This window comes from Candidozyma pseudohaemuli (assembly GCF_003013735.1).
Source record: "Candidozyma pseudohaemuli strain B12108 chromosome Unknown scaffold00014, whole genome shotgun sequence".
In the NCBI taxonomy this organism is placed as follows: Eukaryota; Fungi; Ascomycota; class Pichiomycetes; order Serinales; family Metschnikowiaceae; genus Candidozyma; species Candidozyma pseudohaemuli.
The window spans coordinates 101571-117432 of NW_020194448.1; the positions used below are offsets into that span (position 1 = coordinate 101571).

Genomic DNA, 15862 nt, shown 5'->3' on the forward strand with positions numbered 1-15862 from the left:
GACCATCGTGCAACAACGAAGAATGGGATTGGCCGTGTATACCCAGCATTTTCTTTAGATGCCACATATTCGTGCCTTATCGATAAATTAGCCATGCTGCTTGAAATGGAGACCTTTTGACGAGGGTGACTCCCGCCTATGGTGGCTGCGATCAACACACATGCTTCCACGGCTACACCACACAAATGTGGTCTTTTTTTCAGATAAGCAAAGAGAAATAAAGACGGCCCACTTGATAACCCCCTTCGGTAAATTACACTTTCCCAATTTTTTCCAACTGTTGATGTCACGTGCCGAGACACATTTTTCACTCCGGACTTCTCTCACCTCTGGATCTGGCACCCATGAGCGGTATAAGCGCTAAAATCGAGGACCTCAGTCTTCTGCTGCCTCTCCTGATCAGCAATGCATTTTTACCGGCTGCGTATGACCTTTCGTTGAATATAGATCACCAGAAGCCCAATTTCAAAGGTACCATCAAGATCAAGCTTGAGAAGAATACCGCATGCACCAATGCTGCAGCAAATTTCACTTTTTCCTTGCATTCCAAAAACCTCGTTTTCCTTTCGGCAAAGCTCTTGGTTGGGGAAAACGCTCCCGTGAAATTGAGCATTTCAAACCAAAGGGATGCCCAGTTAGCCGTACTTTCATGCGATTCTCCAGTCAATGAGACCAATGGCCTGATTACCGTCGAAATCTCGTACGTGGGTTCTGTTCACAAAATACAGACGTACAGAGATCAGACATATGGCGTTTTCAGTACCAATTACTCCGACTCGTTGGAAGGACGTTCAGATAACTACATCATTGCAACCCACTCACAGCCGTATGGAGCCAGGACCATCTTTCCATGTGTGGACGAGGTCAATGTGAGAGTTCCTATCAAACTTTCGATAACGACCCTCTCCAAGTTCAGGGCTTTCTCGAATTCGATTATGTCGTCACAGTCTTACATAGATATGACTGACTTGGCTGTCTACAACTTCCAAGAGACACCCCCAATGCCCACGTCTACATTTGGCTTCGTCATTGGTGATTTGGAAACTTTGGAAGGCAAGGCGGGCGACGTTCCAGTGAGCATTGCAACTACTAAGGGTGATTCGTCGCTTACCAAGTATGCTCTTGATTGCGCAATTGCCCTCTTGCCTGTGTTGGAGAAACTTTTCGGCGTGCCATATCCTTTACCAAAACTTGACATCGTGACTTTGCCATTCTTTAGCGAAGGCGCAATGGAAAACTGGGGTATGATTACCCTTATTAAAGAGAGTATCTTCATCGTGGAGGATGCGTGTGTTGGTTTCCAAACGCGACAGCTCTTGGCTCATCAACTTACCCATCAATGGATCGGGAACCTTATATCGTTTGATGACTTCAAGCAGATGTGGTTGACGGAGGCATTTGCTACTTTTGTCGGAGATTATGCGCTCTCTTTGGCCAAGATTGAATCTGAAGACTACGAAAAGTATGATTTCAAAAAGTCAGAGCAGGTCGAGGCTCTTATGGATGAAGACTGTTTCTACGGACAGCCAATTCCCAGCTTGAATGAGTATATGGCAAAGGTAAACACTAGCAACAAGGCCAAAACCGATTCCATCTTCGAGAAATCATCTTATGAAAAAGGGTTGGTTTTGCTCAACATGATTGCCACCATGTTCCAGCTTGAGTTTAAGGCAGATAGCATTCAACCGTTCTTTCATCACTTTGCAAACGTTCTCACCAAGTTCAAGTACAAGTCTGTCAAGCCTTTTGAGATGTGGACTTTGCTCAACGAGTTTGTTACATTCGATCTTCCAACCTTCGTGCATTCCTGGGTCCAATATCCAGGGTTTCCTTGTTTGAGGGTTACTGCCGACGGTGAGGGTATAAAGGTCACTCAGAGCCGGTTTTTGTACGATGGCGATGCGGTGGCATTAGGTCTCGAAAATGCCCCATTCAATGTTCCATTGGCGATTAGAGCCGAGAAAGAGGACGGACAGTCGATAAATATTAATGTCCTTCTTTCTGACAGATCTACAAAATTAGAGATCAAGCCAGAGCAGTTGATCAGCTTCAATTACAACAAGCAATTCTACTACAAGGTTGTTTATGATTCAACCATCGCTGAGCATCTTCTATCGAGAATTGAATCTAATGAAATGGCCCCTCTTGAGGTCATCGGTCTCATCAACGACTACGGAAGAATTCTCGGGCAGCCATTCCATGAAAGCGAGGCCGCTCTCTTTGGCAAATGTCAGCTCATTACACTCACTTCAATCATCAATGTCCTTGCCTCCAGTTCGTGGAAGATTAACTTTGATGTACTTAAGATTGCACTCACATTCTTAGAGACAATCAACAACATCATGATTCATTTCAGTGAGTATTCGCAATTCAAGAAATGGATCGACGATGTCAGCTTCAAGCTTTTTGAAAAGATTGGCTCATGGGATGCTATTACATCACCAGAATCTGAAGTCTACGATCCAACTGAGTACGAGTGCAGAAACGTCATTCTTCAGCTAGCCTGCGAGAACCCCGCTGCCCAGGCGGTTGGCAAGCGCCTTTTCAAGAATTTGATTCATTCTGGTGTCGCCAAAAAATTCGTGCCTAGAGAGTTGTTCTCGAGTATGTTTAATGTGACGATGCACCTGGCAAACATGAGCGAGTACAAACAGATCTTGGCTCTTGTCAAGAACTCCAATGTCTCGTACTTGAAACATACAAACGGGAATCCACAACTGCTTCAGACAGCTGCAGTGTCTTCCCTTGCATTCTGTTCTCAGAACGATCTCTTGAACAAAACACTTCACTTTGTCGACTGCAACATTGACTCCAAGATGATCGAACTAGCTCTTATTGGTTTCAAATTCCAGCACGACACCAAGAAGAAGGAAATCCTTTGGGCATGGTACAAGGTAAACTACGACCAATGGGTTAAGCGCTCACTTAGAAAAGGCTCTGATTGGGCCAAGCAGATTCACAAAGCCGTTACCAATATAACCAAAATGGTGCTCGGGGAAATCATGCAATACAAGAAGAAGGAGGTCCAAGACTTTGTGACATTGAAGGCCAAGCTGCTTCCGCCGCACGGCCTAGTTGAAGCCTGGGAGGAGGTTGAGGCAGAGAATGAGGAAAAAAGAGCCGTGGCTGAGTTTTACACAGATATGGTCGCAGTATTGTAAATATTTTATTGAAACTTTTGTACATAGGCAGCCCGCTGCTGGTCGTTATTCGTAAGAGATGGGGTGGAAACCCCGGTTTAGATTTGTGTGGTCAGACCCTCAATTGAGGTTCCACCTGATGGGTTGGTTCCCCTTTTCCACCGCACTTAGTATCGAGTTCGCAATATGGTCGAACTGGTCGAGGTCAGTGGCTGTAAGCTTTGGTGGAGGGGCCAATTCACGAATAGTGTGTCTTCTAGAGATTGTCAGAAACATGATGTAGAGAATTCAAGACGAGATGGCGAGTTTATATATTTTGCACTGGGCTGGATTTCGCCATGCGACATGAGCGGCTAGCCCCGATCTAGGCCACCGCAGAAAAATGGCTAATGCGAGTAATATCTGCCAATTTCGCACCGAGGGCCTCGGCGTAGACCTATCCACAGAACGGTATTTCTGATGTGAAGCGGCAATCTGCACTATCGACTAAATAGGAGGGTACGACTTTTGGCTTTTTCTGGGGCGGACTTATCAGCCCAGCGGGACCAGAAACTGGGGAAATATCACCAGTGCAGCTGCAAATACTACTTTCAATTGTCACAATAAGCTTTCGCTACTTTTTGGCGACTGCAAAAAACGGCGGGAGAAGCCGGTAGCATTTGCCCGTTCTCGCCTTCGCCTTCCCAGCAGGCCCCTGCCATTTTCTCACTGGACAACGGCGCCTGCCGGCGGACCTAGCCGAGCCTCCTACAGAAACTTTTTTTTTCAAGGTTGCATGCTTCACAGCGTTGTGTCAAAACGCTATCTGCTCCTTCCCCCTTTTCCAAAGGAGAGGGGACCATTGAGGACGCAGCGGCATCGGCATCGGCCTGGCCTAGTCTACTTCGATTTAGTCCGCGATGCTGACACTCCCATGGCTGCAATACCCTTTTTAAACCATCTAGACCACTAGTCGGCGAGGGCACCATCACGAGCTTTTCTTTGTCTCTCTTCCTCTTCCTCCTCGTCACGTCTCTTCAATTCCTCTTCGAGATCAAGATTCTCCTGAATGTTCCAAAGCTCTCCGTAGAGAGATCCTGGAGTGTCTATCAAGCTTTGATGAGTACCTTCCTCCTGCACTGCGCCTTTGTTTAACACAATGATCTTGTCGCTGTCTGCAATGGTTCGAAGACGATGCGCGATAGAGACATTCGTCGAGCGCCCCTCAATGAAAACGCTTCGTAATGTCCTAAGTAAGGCTTGTTCCGTATGTGTGTCTAGGGCACTTGTCGCCTCATCAAAGAATGTAATTGGAGCCCGTTTCAAAAGTAATCTTGCAATGGCCAACCTTTGCTTCTCTCCTCCAGAAATCATCAATCCTCGTTCTCCGACAATTGTCTCCATACCAGCTGGAAGTTCCTTGATGAGTGCATCGAGCCTCACCTTAGAGACCGCAGCCATGATCTCGTCGTTATGCGCGTCTAAGCGGCCGTAGCGGATATTTTCCAAGATCGTGTCGTTGAACAATGGCGTTTCTTGGGGTACCACTCCAATAGCTCGCCGGAGCGACTCGAGATCAACCTTGGAGATATCTTGGCCATCGATGAGAATGCGTCCGGAAGTCACGTCGTAGAATCTAAAAACAAGCTTCAACACCGTGGATTTACCAGAACCGGAAGGACCAACAATGGCGACCTTTTGACCAGGTGGAATGGTGAAGGAGGCATTCTTCAAGATGGGTCTGTCCGGGTGGTAACCAAAGGTGACATTCTCAAATTTGATCTCGCCCGGTCTTATTGGGTGCAAGCTAAGATTTCCTGCGCCAGGGTTACTTTTCACCTTGATGTCGTAGTTCTGCAATTGGAAAAGATTCTCCATATCCAACAATGACTGCTTGAGCTCTCTATAGACCGATCCCAAGAAATTGAGCGGAACAGACAATTGAAATACGAGCTGGTTGATCAACACTAAATCACCAACACTCAAAGCCCCAGTGGCTACACCTTGACAGCCCATATACATCATGGCTGTGAGAGCCAGGGTGAAGATCAAATTCTGGCCGGCATTCAAAAATGCTAAGGATGTGGCCACTTTGATCGATGCATTCTGGTAATTGGTCAAGGATTTGTCGTATTTGGAACATTGATAAGCTTCATTGTTGAAGTACTTCACGGATTCGTAATTGATCAACGAGTCTAAAGCCACAGACGCGGCTTGATTATCAGCGTTGTTAGCTTGACGTCTGAATCCAGTTCTCCATGCGGTGGTTTTGATGGTAAAGACAGAATATCCGATCATCGTCATCAAGGTTACTGCAGCAAAAGAAAGACCATAGTTGTATGTTAAAATACCACAAACAACACTGATTTCAAAACTGATGGGAATAATATGAAATACCATGGCGCTGAGAACATAACTTATACCTTTTGTTCCTCGATCAATGGCTCTGGTAAGACCACCGGTTTGACGAGACAAATGGAATTGCAAATCCATGTCTAGCAAGTGCTTGAACGTATTGTTTGCAACTCTTTTGATAGCCAGCTGGGCTACAGAGGCAAAGATTGCGTTTCTAAGCTCACCAAACAAGACAGCACCAAATCTGGCACCACCGTATGCTATGATCATAGTGCCCATGACGGCACCCAAGGTGCCCAATTGCTCAGACCAATCCACGTTCATTTCATCGATGATGGACTTGAAAAAGAAGGGCACCTGGACATTCAAAAGCTTGGACCCGATCAACAACAGCAAGGCGAGCACCACTCTGACTTTGAAACTGGGCTTGTTCTTGGGCCAGATAGTGACCAATAACGACTTGAGCATTTTGAATTGAGACGTGGAAATCTGACGACCAAAAAGGTACGTCGAAGAGTCCTTCTTCCCACTCTCGAACGCTCTCTTGGAGGTGTGGAACCCTCTTGAGCAAATGTGGTTCAACCTAGGTCTCACCGATACTGTGGATCCTCTCGAGAAATGGTTTCCCACCGGTAGTTGCAGACGCAAATTCATAAGCGGGACTCTAGTCAATTGCCCCGAGGTCCTGAGGACTCCAGGCAGCCTCAAACGAAGCAAAGAACTAAGCATGCTAGGAAAAGTGCAACAGATCTGGTTTTGAGACCTAGTAGATAGCGATGTGGGTAGCCGAAATTCGCGGTTGCAGTCGGGTGCGAAAACCGCTCAGCGTCCGGGGAACCTGAAGGGTAATAAACTGGCCAGTATTGTGTCGAATTTAGGCGTGGAGAAATGATTGCCCTTCATTGGTTGGGTGGCAGCTGATATTGTTTCTGATCCTTGGTTTTTGATGTTTTTGCATTTTTTTACCATACATGTATCGTTTATCTGCGAGTTCGGCTTAATAAACGCCAAAGAGTGTAAAATGTGAAAATATTCTTAAAAGTAAATAATAATTTTGAGATGTATGGCTCCACGATATCTCGCCCAACTTCCTCAACACATCAGCGAATATCGATTGAGTGCTCACAGAAAGTGGGGATAGCATGTAAGTGTAACACTACATTGAACGCCCAACGCTCACATAACACTCACTCTGATAATCTCTTGATGAACTAAACTTCACGACATTGTCGTTGCGTGCTCAATTTGCAGCTCACTTCAATTCCTGCGGCCAACATTTTGCAGCCAAAAGAATATACCACTCCTACTGCTGTAACCAAATCCTAACATCGTATACCATTAATCTATAACCTGAATCCTTCGAGATTCTTTTTTTAGTTCTCAGAGTTGGTCTTGGAAGAGTACTCTGCCTGCTTCACCAAGTTCTGAGGAGCATCCATTCTTGGCAACATCACCTCGATCATTCTGATCTTGGAGTTCTCGTTGAACTCTGGGTTGGTGAACAAGCCCTCAATCTCACCAACAGTGGTGACACGGTTGGTCTCGTAGTCACGAGCCTTGAACAATGGCAAGAGACCCAAGTTGTCCCATGGCTGGATGTCGTTGTAGGTGGCAGTCTCACCGTGAATCAATCTCTCAATGGTGTAACCCTCGTTGTTCAAGACAAACAAGTACGGTGTGGTCTCCCACTTGACCATGGTGGAAATTTCCTGGACAGTCAACTGCAAGGAACCGTCACCAACAAACAAGATGACTCTCTTCTTAGGGTCGATTTCCTGAGCAGCCATCACAGCACCCAAGGTAGCACCAACGGTGAAACCAATAGAACCCCACAAGACCTGCGAGATACCAATGCACTTGTCTGGGAAGTAAGACTGGACAATACCAAAGGCAGAGGTACCGGTCTCAGTGATAACCACATCACCCTCTCTGAACCAAGAGGACAATCTAGACCACAACCATTCCTGGGAAATGGCCTCCTTCTGGCCTGGGGTGGCAATGGCTCTTCTTTGAGGAACTGGAGCAGCCTTGTAGCCAGCAACATGCGATGGGATTTGAGCCAACAACTGGTTGAGAGCCTCCTTCATCTGGACACCTGGGAAAGTGGCCTGTCTGATCTTGGTGTAATCAGAGTGGAACTCCACGATGTTCTTGGTCTTGTAGGAGTAGGAGAAGTGACCAGTGTTGAAGTCGGACAACAAAGCACCAATGGAAAGAACCAAGTCGGCGGACTCAACAGCTTCCTTCACATCTGGCTCAGAAAGAGAACCAACGTAGACACCACCGAATCTTGGGTGAGACTCGTTCACAGCAGATTTACCCATAGGGGTAACGAAGACTGGGAAGTTGGTGGAGTCAACCAAACGAGAAACCTCCTCTCTGCAGCTGTGTCTGGAAGCACAAGCATCGACCAAGATGATCGGGTTCTTGGCCTTGTCAACCAAGTCCAAGACGGTCTCAATGACCTCCTCCTGAGCATCAGGGTCGTTCTTCTTCAAGGACAAGTCGATTGGAGTGTCCAACAAAGAAGCTGGAACAGTCAAGTCGACCAAGTTGGCTGGCAAACCAACGTAGACAGGCCTCTGGTGGACCCAAGCCTCTCTGATGCATCTGTCAATTTCACCTGGAGCGGAATTGATGTCGGAGAGGAAAGCGGTGGTCTGGGAAATGTTGTTGGACATTCTGTGGAACACAGTGAAGTCACCGTTACCCAAGGTGTGGTGCAACAACAACTGCTTAGCCTGGGAAGAGATGGATGGAACACCGACAACGTGCAACATACCAACGTGCTCAGCGTAAGCACCACCAACACCGTTCAAAGCAGACAATTCACCAACACCGAAGGTGGTGACAAGACAGGCAAGACCCTTGACTCTCGAGTAACCGTCAGCAGCGTAAGCGGCGTTCAACTCGTTGGCGTTACCGGCCCATCTCATTCCATCAACTTCATAGATTTTGTCCAAGAGACTCAAGTTGAAGTCACCTGGAAGACCAAAGATGGTCTGGACGGAAAGCTGGTTCAATCTTTCGAAAAGATATCTACCCAATGTAATTTCAGACATGACGATTTAGTGTTTTTTGTAAATGATGATGAGAAAAGAAGGCTGCTACGAAACGGCTGTCTACTTATACTTTTACCCCTCGGAGGAGTTCGGGGTGGGTGTAGACGTGGTGGTGTGACGATAGTTTCCGTAGGCGCATAATTTGTTTGGGTTGCAACGCTCCAGGGCGGCGTAGGCGCATGCTCTCTTCCCACTTTGAGAGAATATGCGCTTACGTGTGCCGGGCTTACACCTCCGAGGCACCATAACTGGTTGAACGGACTCCGTGTTTTGACGACGCCGTCACGGACAGTAGTATTGCTAGGGGACTAGTGGCAAAGCTGAGTAAGCTGTGAAATTCTATGTGAGATTCAGTTTCACCGATCAGGCCATGTTGCAGCGGACCCTAGACATAATGGCAGCGAAGGGATCTGCATGGCGCCTCAGATGATGCCAAACGATGAAATTCGAGAAGGAGAGATCTAAAATAGGACAGGGGGAGAAGGCGCCTTGTAGATCATTTCTTTTTCGCCAGCTTGAATCTGGCATTGCATTTGTATCGAAGGAAGCTTTTTTACGATTACATTTAGATGAGACAGAGTGCTTGACGGATCATTGAGGCCCGCCGGGATTCGACAACAGGTCATCTCAATGCTTTACTGTGACCCTGGTTCTTCCACTTTGAAAAACATTTCAAAAGTGTATGCTGTTACACTTGTTAGCTCGAGCTTAACCCATGCACTTAGAACACTTTGCCTACACCTGTAATCGCATAAGAACGACCCGAACGGCTAGCCGAACTCGACAACCTGTTTTATGGAAATCTTACGATATTCAATTTCGTGATTTTATTCCCAACTAAATTTAGTCTAGGCTTGCCGTTTAATGGTGGTCTTGTGTGGGTGCAAATGGGGGGTATCTGGGGCGGGTAACCCCCATCACCTGAAATCCATGTGAAGAAAAACTCGTGACAACAACTTTTGTTTCTCAGTCTCAATCACGTTGTGATAATCACGTTCCGATAACACCCCGGTCTGCAAACATAGCGAAAGTTGCAGCCATTATCAAAAGAACGCCACCAGTCTAAATTCAATTTTTGGTCTGTTTTTGAACCATTGGTTCTAAATATATTGCTATCGTTGTTTATCCACTGACTCAGGGGTAACCACAACAACCTCCTCACCAGTCGCCTGTCCACGTGAACACCATGGTAAACAAAAGAGAAAGTTCCAACTCCTACGTTGACGGTAACAAGAAAGTCAAGCTTGACAATGGCAAAAAAGAAGATATCGCCATTGACTCCGAATTGTTGGGCGACCAGTCTTCCTACGCCAATTCGGGCAACCAAGACCAAAACGATGTGAAGGACGAGGAAGCGGCTGTCGCAGCTGCCGCTTCTTTGGTGTCTGAGGCTGACCCTGCCAATGCTGCTGCAGCTGCTTTGAGCCACCAACAGCAGTCTCATCACCACAATCATCATCACCAGCAGCAGCAACAACAACAGCAACAACAGCAGCTGCATGCCTTGCACCACAGAATGTACGAGAATGCCTATGGCTCTCTGGTGCACGCTGCTGCCAGCCAACAGCATCACAGACCCGACCTGACGATGTTGCAACCTACTACTTTGCCTCCCGTCAACAATAGCAAGCCTCCCCATGGCTCTGACGAGTGGCACCGTGTGAGACGCGAAAACCACAAGGAAGTCGAGAGAAGAAGAAGAGACTCCATCAATGCTGGTATCAAGGACTTGGCTGCTTTGATTCCCACTCCTGACACTAACAAGGCTCAGATTTTGCAAAGAGCGGTAGAGTTTATCAAGAGGTTGAAAGAAAACGAAAACAATAACATTGAGAAGTGGACTTTGGAGAAGTTATTGACTGAGCAAGCAGTCAGTGAATTGAACGCTTCCAATGAAAAGTTGAAGGCTGAGTTGGAGAGAGCCTACCGTGAGATCGACTCCTTGAGAAGACAACTTGAAGAGAAGCAGTAAACTTCTTTAAAATGTATTTGTACCATAGGCAACTTCCTATTCTGTTTTATTAATTTTATGTGAACTACAAGACTTTCAAGTGTAATTTAAAAAATGTCATGCAATTGATTTTCGAAGTGTTCTTCTTATGCAATGCGGGAGGCTTCCGCTACCCGATGTTATGATGTAAAATTGTCTGTCGTGTAAGTGGGCAAGTTGTCCTTTTCTTTAGCTCACTGTTTTATTCTTGCTGGTAAATTGAGGGATCTCAATTGTTTCCTTCCTCCTTTTGTTCAGGATTTGGTTCATTTTTGTTATCCGACTTTTCGTCCTTCCCTGAAGTAGCATCAGCAGTATCTGGCTTCTCCTCAGATTTCTCATCATTAGGAGCTTTCTCTGACTTTTCATCAGACTTCTCCTCTATCTTGTCTTCAGGTTTGTCTTCAGGCTTGTCTTCAGGCTTCTCTTCGGACTTTTCTTCGGGCTTCTCATCGGACTTGTCATCGGACTTTTCTTCTGAGGTTTCATCAGGCTTCTCCTCCGAATTGTTGGCAGCATTTTCGCCTTGAGCGTCCTTATTATCAGCATCACTTGGCTTGGCTTTGATGTACTTCTCATACAAACCAATATATCTGTCTACCTCATCTTCAAAAGAGGTGTAGTCCAGAAGGAGACGGTACAAGAATGGTTCATATTTGAGTGGCTTGAACTCTTTTCCTTTTTGGATGAGAGGCTCGGTTGTTTTCCCGAAAAGTAACCTCATGATTTCGTTTTCGTGGAAGGATGTCATATCTCTCAGCGCAGCATACGCCATGAGGATTTCATCGTTAAGTAGAAGGTCCATAAGATCAGACTCACCAAGCTCGAGAAGGGTTGTCACCTCTCTAGAAGTCAAGTCTCCATGAATATCGGGCTTACTGAGACCCACCAGCTTCTCAGAAGACTTTGCGCCATAATAGGTGTCCCACAGCTCTCTGGCTCTCAAGAAGTAACGCAAGTCGTCTTGATGAAGCCAAAGCCTAAGCTGCGGCATAAAAAGACGACGACTGAAAAACTTCTCTAGAAGGCCCTTCTTATTGTATTCCGCAGTAAGAATGTCCGAGTAACGCTTTGGAATGTATGCAACTTTGCCCTCAACGTATGACTTGATTAATGGCGAGAGCTCAGCAAGGCTCAGGAAATGCTTGTTACGACAGTTGTACAACTGAAGCTGATCGTTGATGTTGTATCTGTTTGACTCAGAGCTCACTTCATCCGGCAAACCGTCAGTGTATCTTTTTGGCGTAACGTCCTCACTTACTGCCAATGCAGTGATGTCAATGTAAAGACCTGAATCAATATCGATGAATCTAGCATCAATGTTATTTTTACCGTTGCTGTGGCCACGAACAGTGATGGAAGAGGTGACGTCAATAAAGTAACGACCAAAGCCATCCTTACCGTCTTCGACAACAAGCGACTGATTGAAGTAGAGACCCAATTTGTGAAGACTCAGAAGAGGAACCTGAACATCAATATCGTTGTCCCATGGGAATCCAATACCATTCCAGTACCAGGATAAAAGGGAGCCATGGGCCATCCAAGTGGTGATACCTTGTTTACGACAGAACGACAACCATGTGCGGACCATTCTGTGCAAAGTAAGTTCCTGTTCTTCTGTGTTTATTTTCACACCGCCAAAGAATCTCCAATCATAGTGATCACCAATGACAGTGTTGAAAATTCTGGCCTCCAGGAAGTATTTGGGAGGATTCTTCTGAGTGGCCACGGAAAACTTCACCGAGTTGAGATAGTCTTTTTCCATTTTAGTGAGGGGAGATGCCACGTTCTTCTCTTGAAGTTCTTTGATGATTGAGAATGGGGCCAGAACAAAGTCCTTGTGCTCCAAGTTGACCTGATAGTCATTAATAACACGGTCAGTGAAACTAGGGACCTTCTTGTTCAAGAGCTTGAACTGCTCCACGGTGTTGATATAATTTTTACCCAGCAGAGCAATGTAATGCTCAGGAATACCGTTGTGCAAAAGTTTCAGCTTCACACCCGTGGAGATATTGTAGGACCCGTCGTCGGTCATGAAGATGATACTGGCAGGGGGAGGAGCGTGTGTGTACATGTACGATCTGCCAGCCAACATTGCCATTTCAGGGGTCATTCTACCTGGGTAAGACTTGACATTGAAGCCCATTCTGAGACGATTACCATCTCTGTGGTCGAAATTCAACTCGTCGTCCATAACACAGTATTCCTTTGGATCCAAGGCTTCGTGTTTGTTTTCTTTGTCATGCTTCTTCGCCTCGTTAGCCTCTGTTTCTCTCTGGTCGAAAAACTCACACGGCGTCTTCTCCTTGGCGAAGATGAATTCGTCAAGCACGGACATGTCCATCCAATCAGCCCAATGGAAAGGCACCTTGACCCCCTGGGGCAGCTTGCCCGCTTGCATGTGGAGGTAGTAGTAGTAGCAAGCCAAAGTGAAGCGAGGATCGAAAGGCTGAACGTCAGACCGGCTGGCGTCTTCCTCGTAGAAGTATGGTGGAATCTCTAAATCTGTCTGCTCTTTGGTGAGAGTGGTGTCGATCTTCCAGAAAGTATGTTCCAAGTCGTTATTCTGCCGATGGCGTACGAGCTTGGACACTTTTTTGTTGAACTCCAGGTACATGTCATTGTCCATGTTGGAGCTTTTCCATAGCGAAAGCGAAAGCAGATCCAAGTAGTTTGTTTCGGCGATAGACGGTATCAGCGCCAGGGTGAGCCAGAGGGATACCACGATCAAGAGACCGAGGACCACGGCAGCCTGGAGGGATCTTTTTCTGATGCTGACGAACATACGTCCGGAAAAGAGTGGGTGGTTGGTTGGAATTGTGAGGTTGGGGGCTAAATTTGATAAGCCGCAGAGGTAGGTAAAAAAAGCAGCAAGGCGGCACTCCTCAGCAACTACCTCCGTAGACGACGATGGACCGGGTTGTTTTGGTTTTACTTCTAATTTGTAGAGCTACATTTTCTACGAAACTTTTATAAAAGTGCCTGATTCACGAAATAGTGTCACTTTGTGTTGTCTTATGATGGACAACCACATTTGGGAAGCGGTCCAGTGATGGTGCGATGCCGCGAGAATGGCTGCGAATGCTTGGCCTCCCCGAGATGTAGGCCGAAGCAGATCTCTGTATTTGCTTTTTCACATAGTATAGAAATCTGAAACTGGCGACTGGAATCCTTCGACAGCGAAAGCCAACCTTTACTTTTGTCACACGAGCCCCCCCAAGCCAGTGCAGACTTAGCCGCTGTGAACAATCTTGCGTAGCATTCAGCCGATTTAAAAAAAGACCCCAACGGGTTTTAGTAATACAGGTAAGTTTTGGTCATCCTTTGAAAAAAGTGTGCCCTGAAACCACCACAACCGTTTTACTGACAGGCTGTGTTTTCTTGTTCATTGTGATTATCCATCCGGCATTGGTTGCGACAAAGGCGGTGGTACCAAAGTCGAACAATTGGGCGCCCAGGATTTACACCAAGCCGAGCTTCCCCACCCGAGAAAAGTGTAATTGCACAGCAAGGGACGTCGCTACAGAGAGGCGTGTTTTGAAAGGAAACTCCAAATCACTCAATTTTCCATCTGGATCATATACGAATTGCGAGTTTTTCACATTCGGGAACGGGACGGAACAGGGATCCGCGCTCCTGGTTAGCACCACTGACTCTGTGCCTGCAGGGTTCTAGAAACACGACGTCAGCCGCGGCCAGCCCTACCACTCCAATACACTTTACCATAGACATTAGACTTTTCGGTTTTTGATGTAGATTTCGTATTGAGGTGTCTTTCAACGCGAGGTTGGGACAATTGGGAGGGGCACGTGATTGAAACCACGGCACCACTCGCGTCCTCGGCTACGGTGCTGAGCCTTGGCCAGACCAGGGCGAAAAGTAGCCAAAAAGCTTCAGGCACAGTGGATTGGTTGAAAAGATTTTCACCGTTTCTCAAAGGAGACCCTCTGGCTATTTATAGAAAGGTGTTTTGGCGTCGCTGGTGCATTGGCTACGCATGTGAGGCTGTGACTAGTGGAAATGCTCGTTTGCAGCCACTCTGACACACGTCAAATCGAGAAAAAATGCAGTGGTGATGCGTGAATATGTCACCGAGGGCTGTGTCTCGGCACTAGAGACATACTCCGTCAAGATTTAGATCACTGCCCCTTGGTGGCTATGCAACCCCCCTCAAGGAGGCTTGCACCGCAGTCGGTAATAGGGCGGCCAGGTACGGTGGAGTTCCGTAGTGATTTTTCAACAACGGGCTTGCTTTGGTATTTGGATTATTTTGATGAGTTTGATTGTGGCTGGTTGTTCATCTCATCACGGCCAGCCACCAGATCTGAAATTTTCAAAAACGGCTTTCTCCTGGGTTTCACCACGCCCAGCCAGTCTCCAGAAAATTGTGCATGGCAACGCCCATAGATGACGTGTGGGCTACCATGGCTGCGGTTCGATTGGCCCAGTAGGTCCAGCTGGCTCCAGTTGCATGCCACAGATTCACCACATCAACCCACGAGATCACTGCAAGGAACAACCCCTGAATACGCATGCGTCTTCGCTGGGCCAGGTCAATTTCAACGGCTTTCGAGTAGACGGTGAACATAAGGAAAAATAGCGAGTACCATGGGGTGCACTTGTGGTGCTGCTTGTCTGGACCGTCCCAGACATCAAACGACTTAGCCACTGAGAGCGTAAGCGTTAGTGCCACTAGGATGTAGGCAGGCAAAGACAACTTTGTTTTGGATTCTTGCATTGGAAATTATCAGCACCAGCTGTGCTCAACGGTATATGTTGGCAGTTATATGTCAACGACGGTTGCGAAAGCCCCATTGTTGAAGGATCCACGCCCGTCCCCCTTGGCCTTGACAGGCGCTTCAGCCCCTCGTTGGGGTAATAAGCATGGGGTATTATTTGGTGAATGACAGTAGTGGGGCGGTCACCATAGCCCAATGTATGACGGGTTTCGCAATCAAGGAAGCCCGTGTGACTGGCTGTGCCCCTAACGGCCAAACCCCTTTTTTTTTCTCTTTGGATGAGGCCAGGCCTTTTTAGTATTTGTTTTGCTAGTAGATCCCTGCGTTGCGGAATTGGTCTTTCGTGTAGAGACAGCAAGGAGTGTTGGTGATGTATCCATGCATTTGCTTGGCGACATCGTGCTGATGGAGTGGTTCTAGAGACGCTGGAAGGGGATTCTTTTGAAGGACTGAGTTTTGAATTGGAATTGAGGCATTGGAATTTGTTAGATTGTCAACGAGGTCCCAAAGCCGTGTGTAGTAAGCATGCTAATGAGATGAGCATTTCTACCTATAGTCATAGGCTCTTCACGAAACCATGATTTGGATCTGAAAATC

General features: G+C 46.9%; 6 protein-coding genes across 6 annotated transcripts; 2 read left to right on the forward strand and 4 right to left on the reverse strand.

Annotated features, from left to right (window-relative positions):
- Window positions 1-344: 344 nt before the first annotated feature.
- On the forward strand, window positions 345-3161 carry C7M61_004382 (uncharacterized protein; the record flags this gene model as incomplete). Its single annotated transcript, XM_024859702.1, has 1 exon — window positions 345-3161. One exon carries the CDS (start codon window positions 345-347, stop codon window positions 3159-3161), a length of 2817 nt encoding a protein of 938 aa, XP_024712084.1.
- Window positions 3162-4088: 927 nt separating this feature from the next.
- Window positions 4089-6203, reverse strand: ATM1 (ATP-binding cassette Fe/S cluster precursor transporter; the record flags this gene model as incomplete). The annotated part of the gene is made up of 1 exon (XM_024859703.1): window positions 4089-6203. The coding sequence occupies one exon, from the start codon at window positions 6201-6203 to the stop codon at window positions 4089-4091; it is 2115 nt and encodes a 704-aa protein (XP_024712085.1).
- A 644-nt stretch (window positions 6204-6847) lies between these two features.
- On the reverse strand, window positions 6848-8536 carry PDC11 (indolepyruvate decarboxylase 1; the record flags this gene model as incomplete). The annotated part of the gene is made up of 1 exon (XM_024859704.1): window positions 6848-8536. The coding sequence occupies one exon, from the start codon at window positions 8534-8536 to the stop codon at window positions 6848-6850; it is 1689 nt and encodes a 562-aa protein (XP_024712086.1).
- Window positions 8537-9722: 1186 nt separating this feature from the next.
- On the forward strand, window positions 9723-10508 carry CBF1 (Cbf1p; the record flags this gene model as incomplete). Its single annotated transcript, XM_024859705.1, has 1 exon — window positions 9723-10508. The coding sequence occupies one exon, from the start codon at window positions 9723-9725 to the stop codon at window positions 10506-10508; it is 786 nt and encodes a 261-aa protein (XP_024712087.1).
- Window positions 10509-10755: 247 nt separating this feature from the next.
- On the reverse strand, window positions 10756-13311 carry MNN4 (Mnn4p; the record flags this gene model as incomplete). The annotated part of the gene is made up of 1 exon (XM_024859706.1): window positions 10756-13311. The coding sequence occupies one exon, from the start codon at window positions 13309-13311 to the stop codon at window positions 10756-10758; it is 2556 nt and encodes an 851-aa protein (XP_024712088.1).
- A 1572-nt stretch (window positions 13312-14883) lies between these two features.
- On the reverse strand, window positions 14884-15264 carry C7M61_004387 (uncharacterized protein; the record flags this gene model as incomplete). Its single annotated transcript, XM_024859707.1, has 1 exon — window positions 14884-15264. One exon carries the CDS (start codon window positions 15262-15264, stop codon window positions 14884-14886), a length of 381 nt encoding a protein of 126 aa, XP_024712089.1.
- Window positions 15265-15862: the final 598 nt, after the last annotated feature.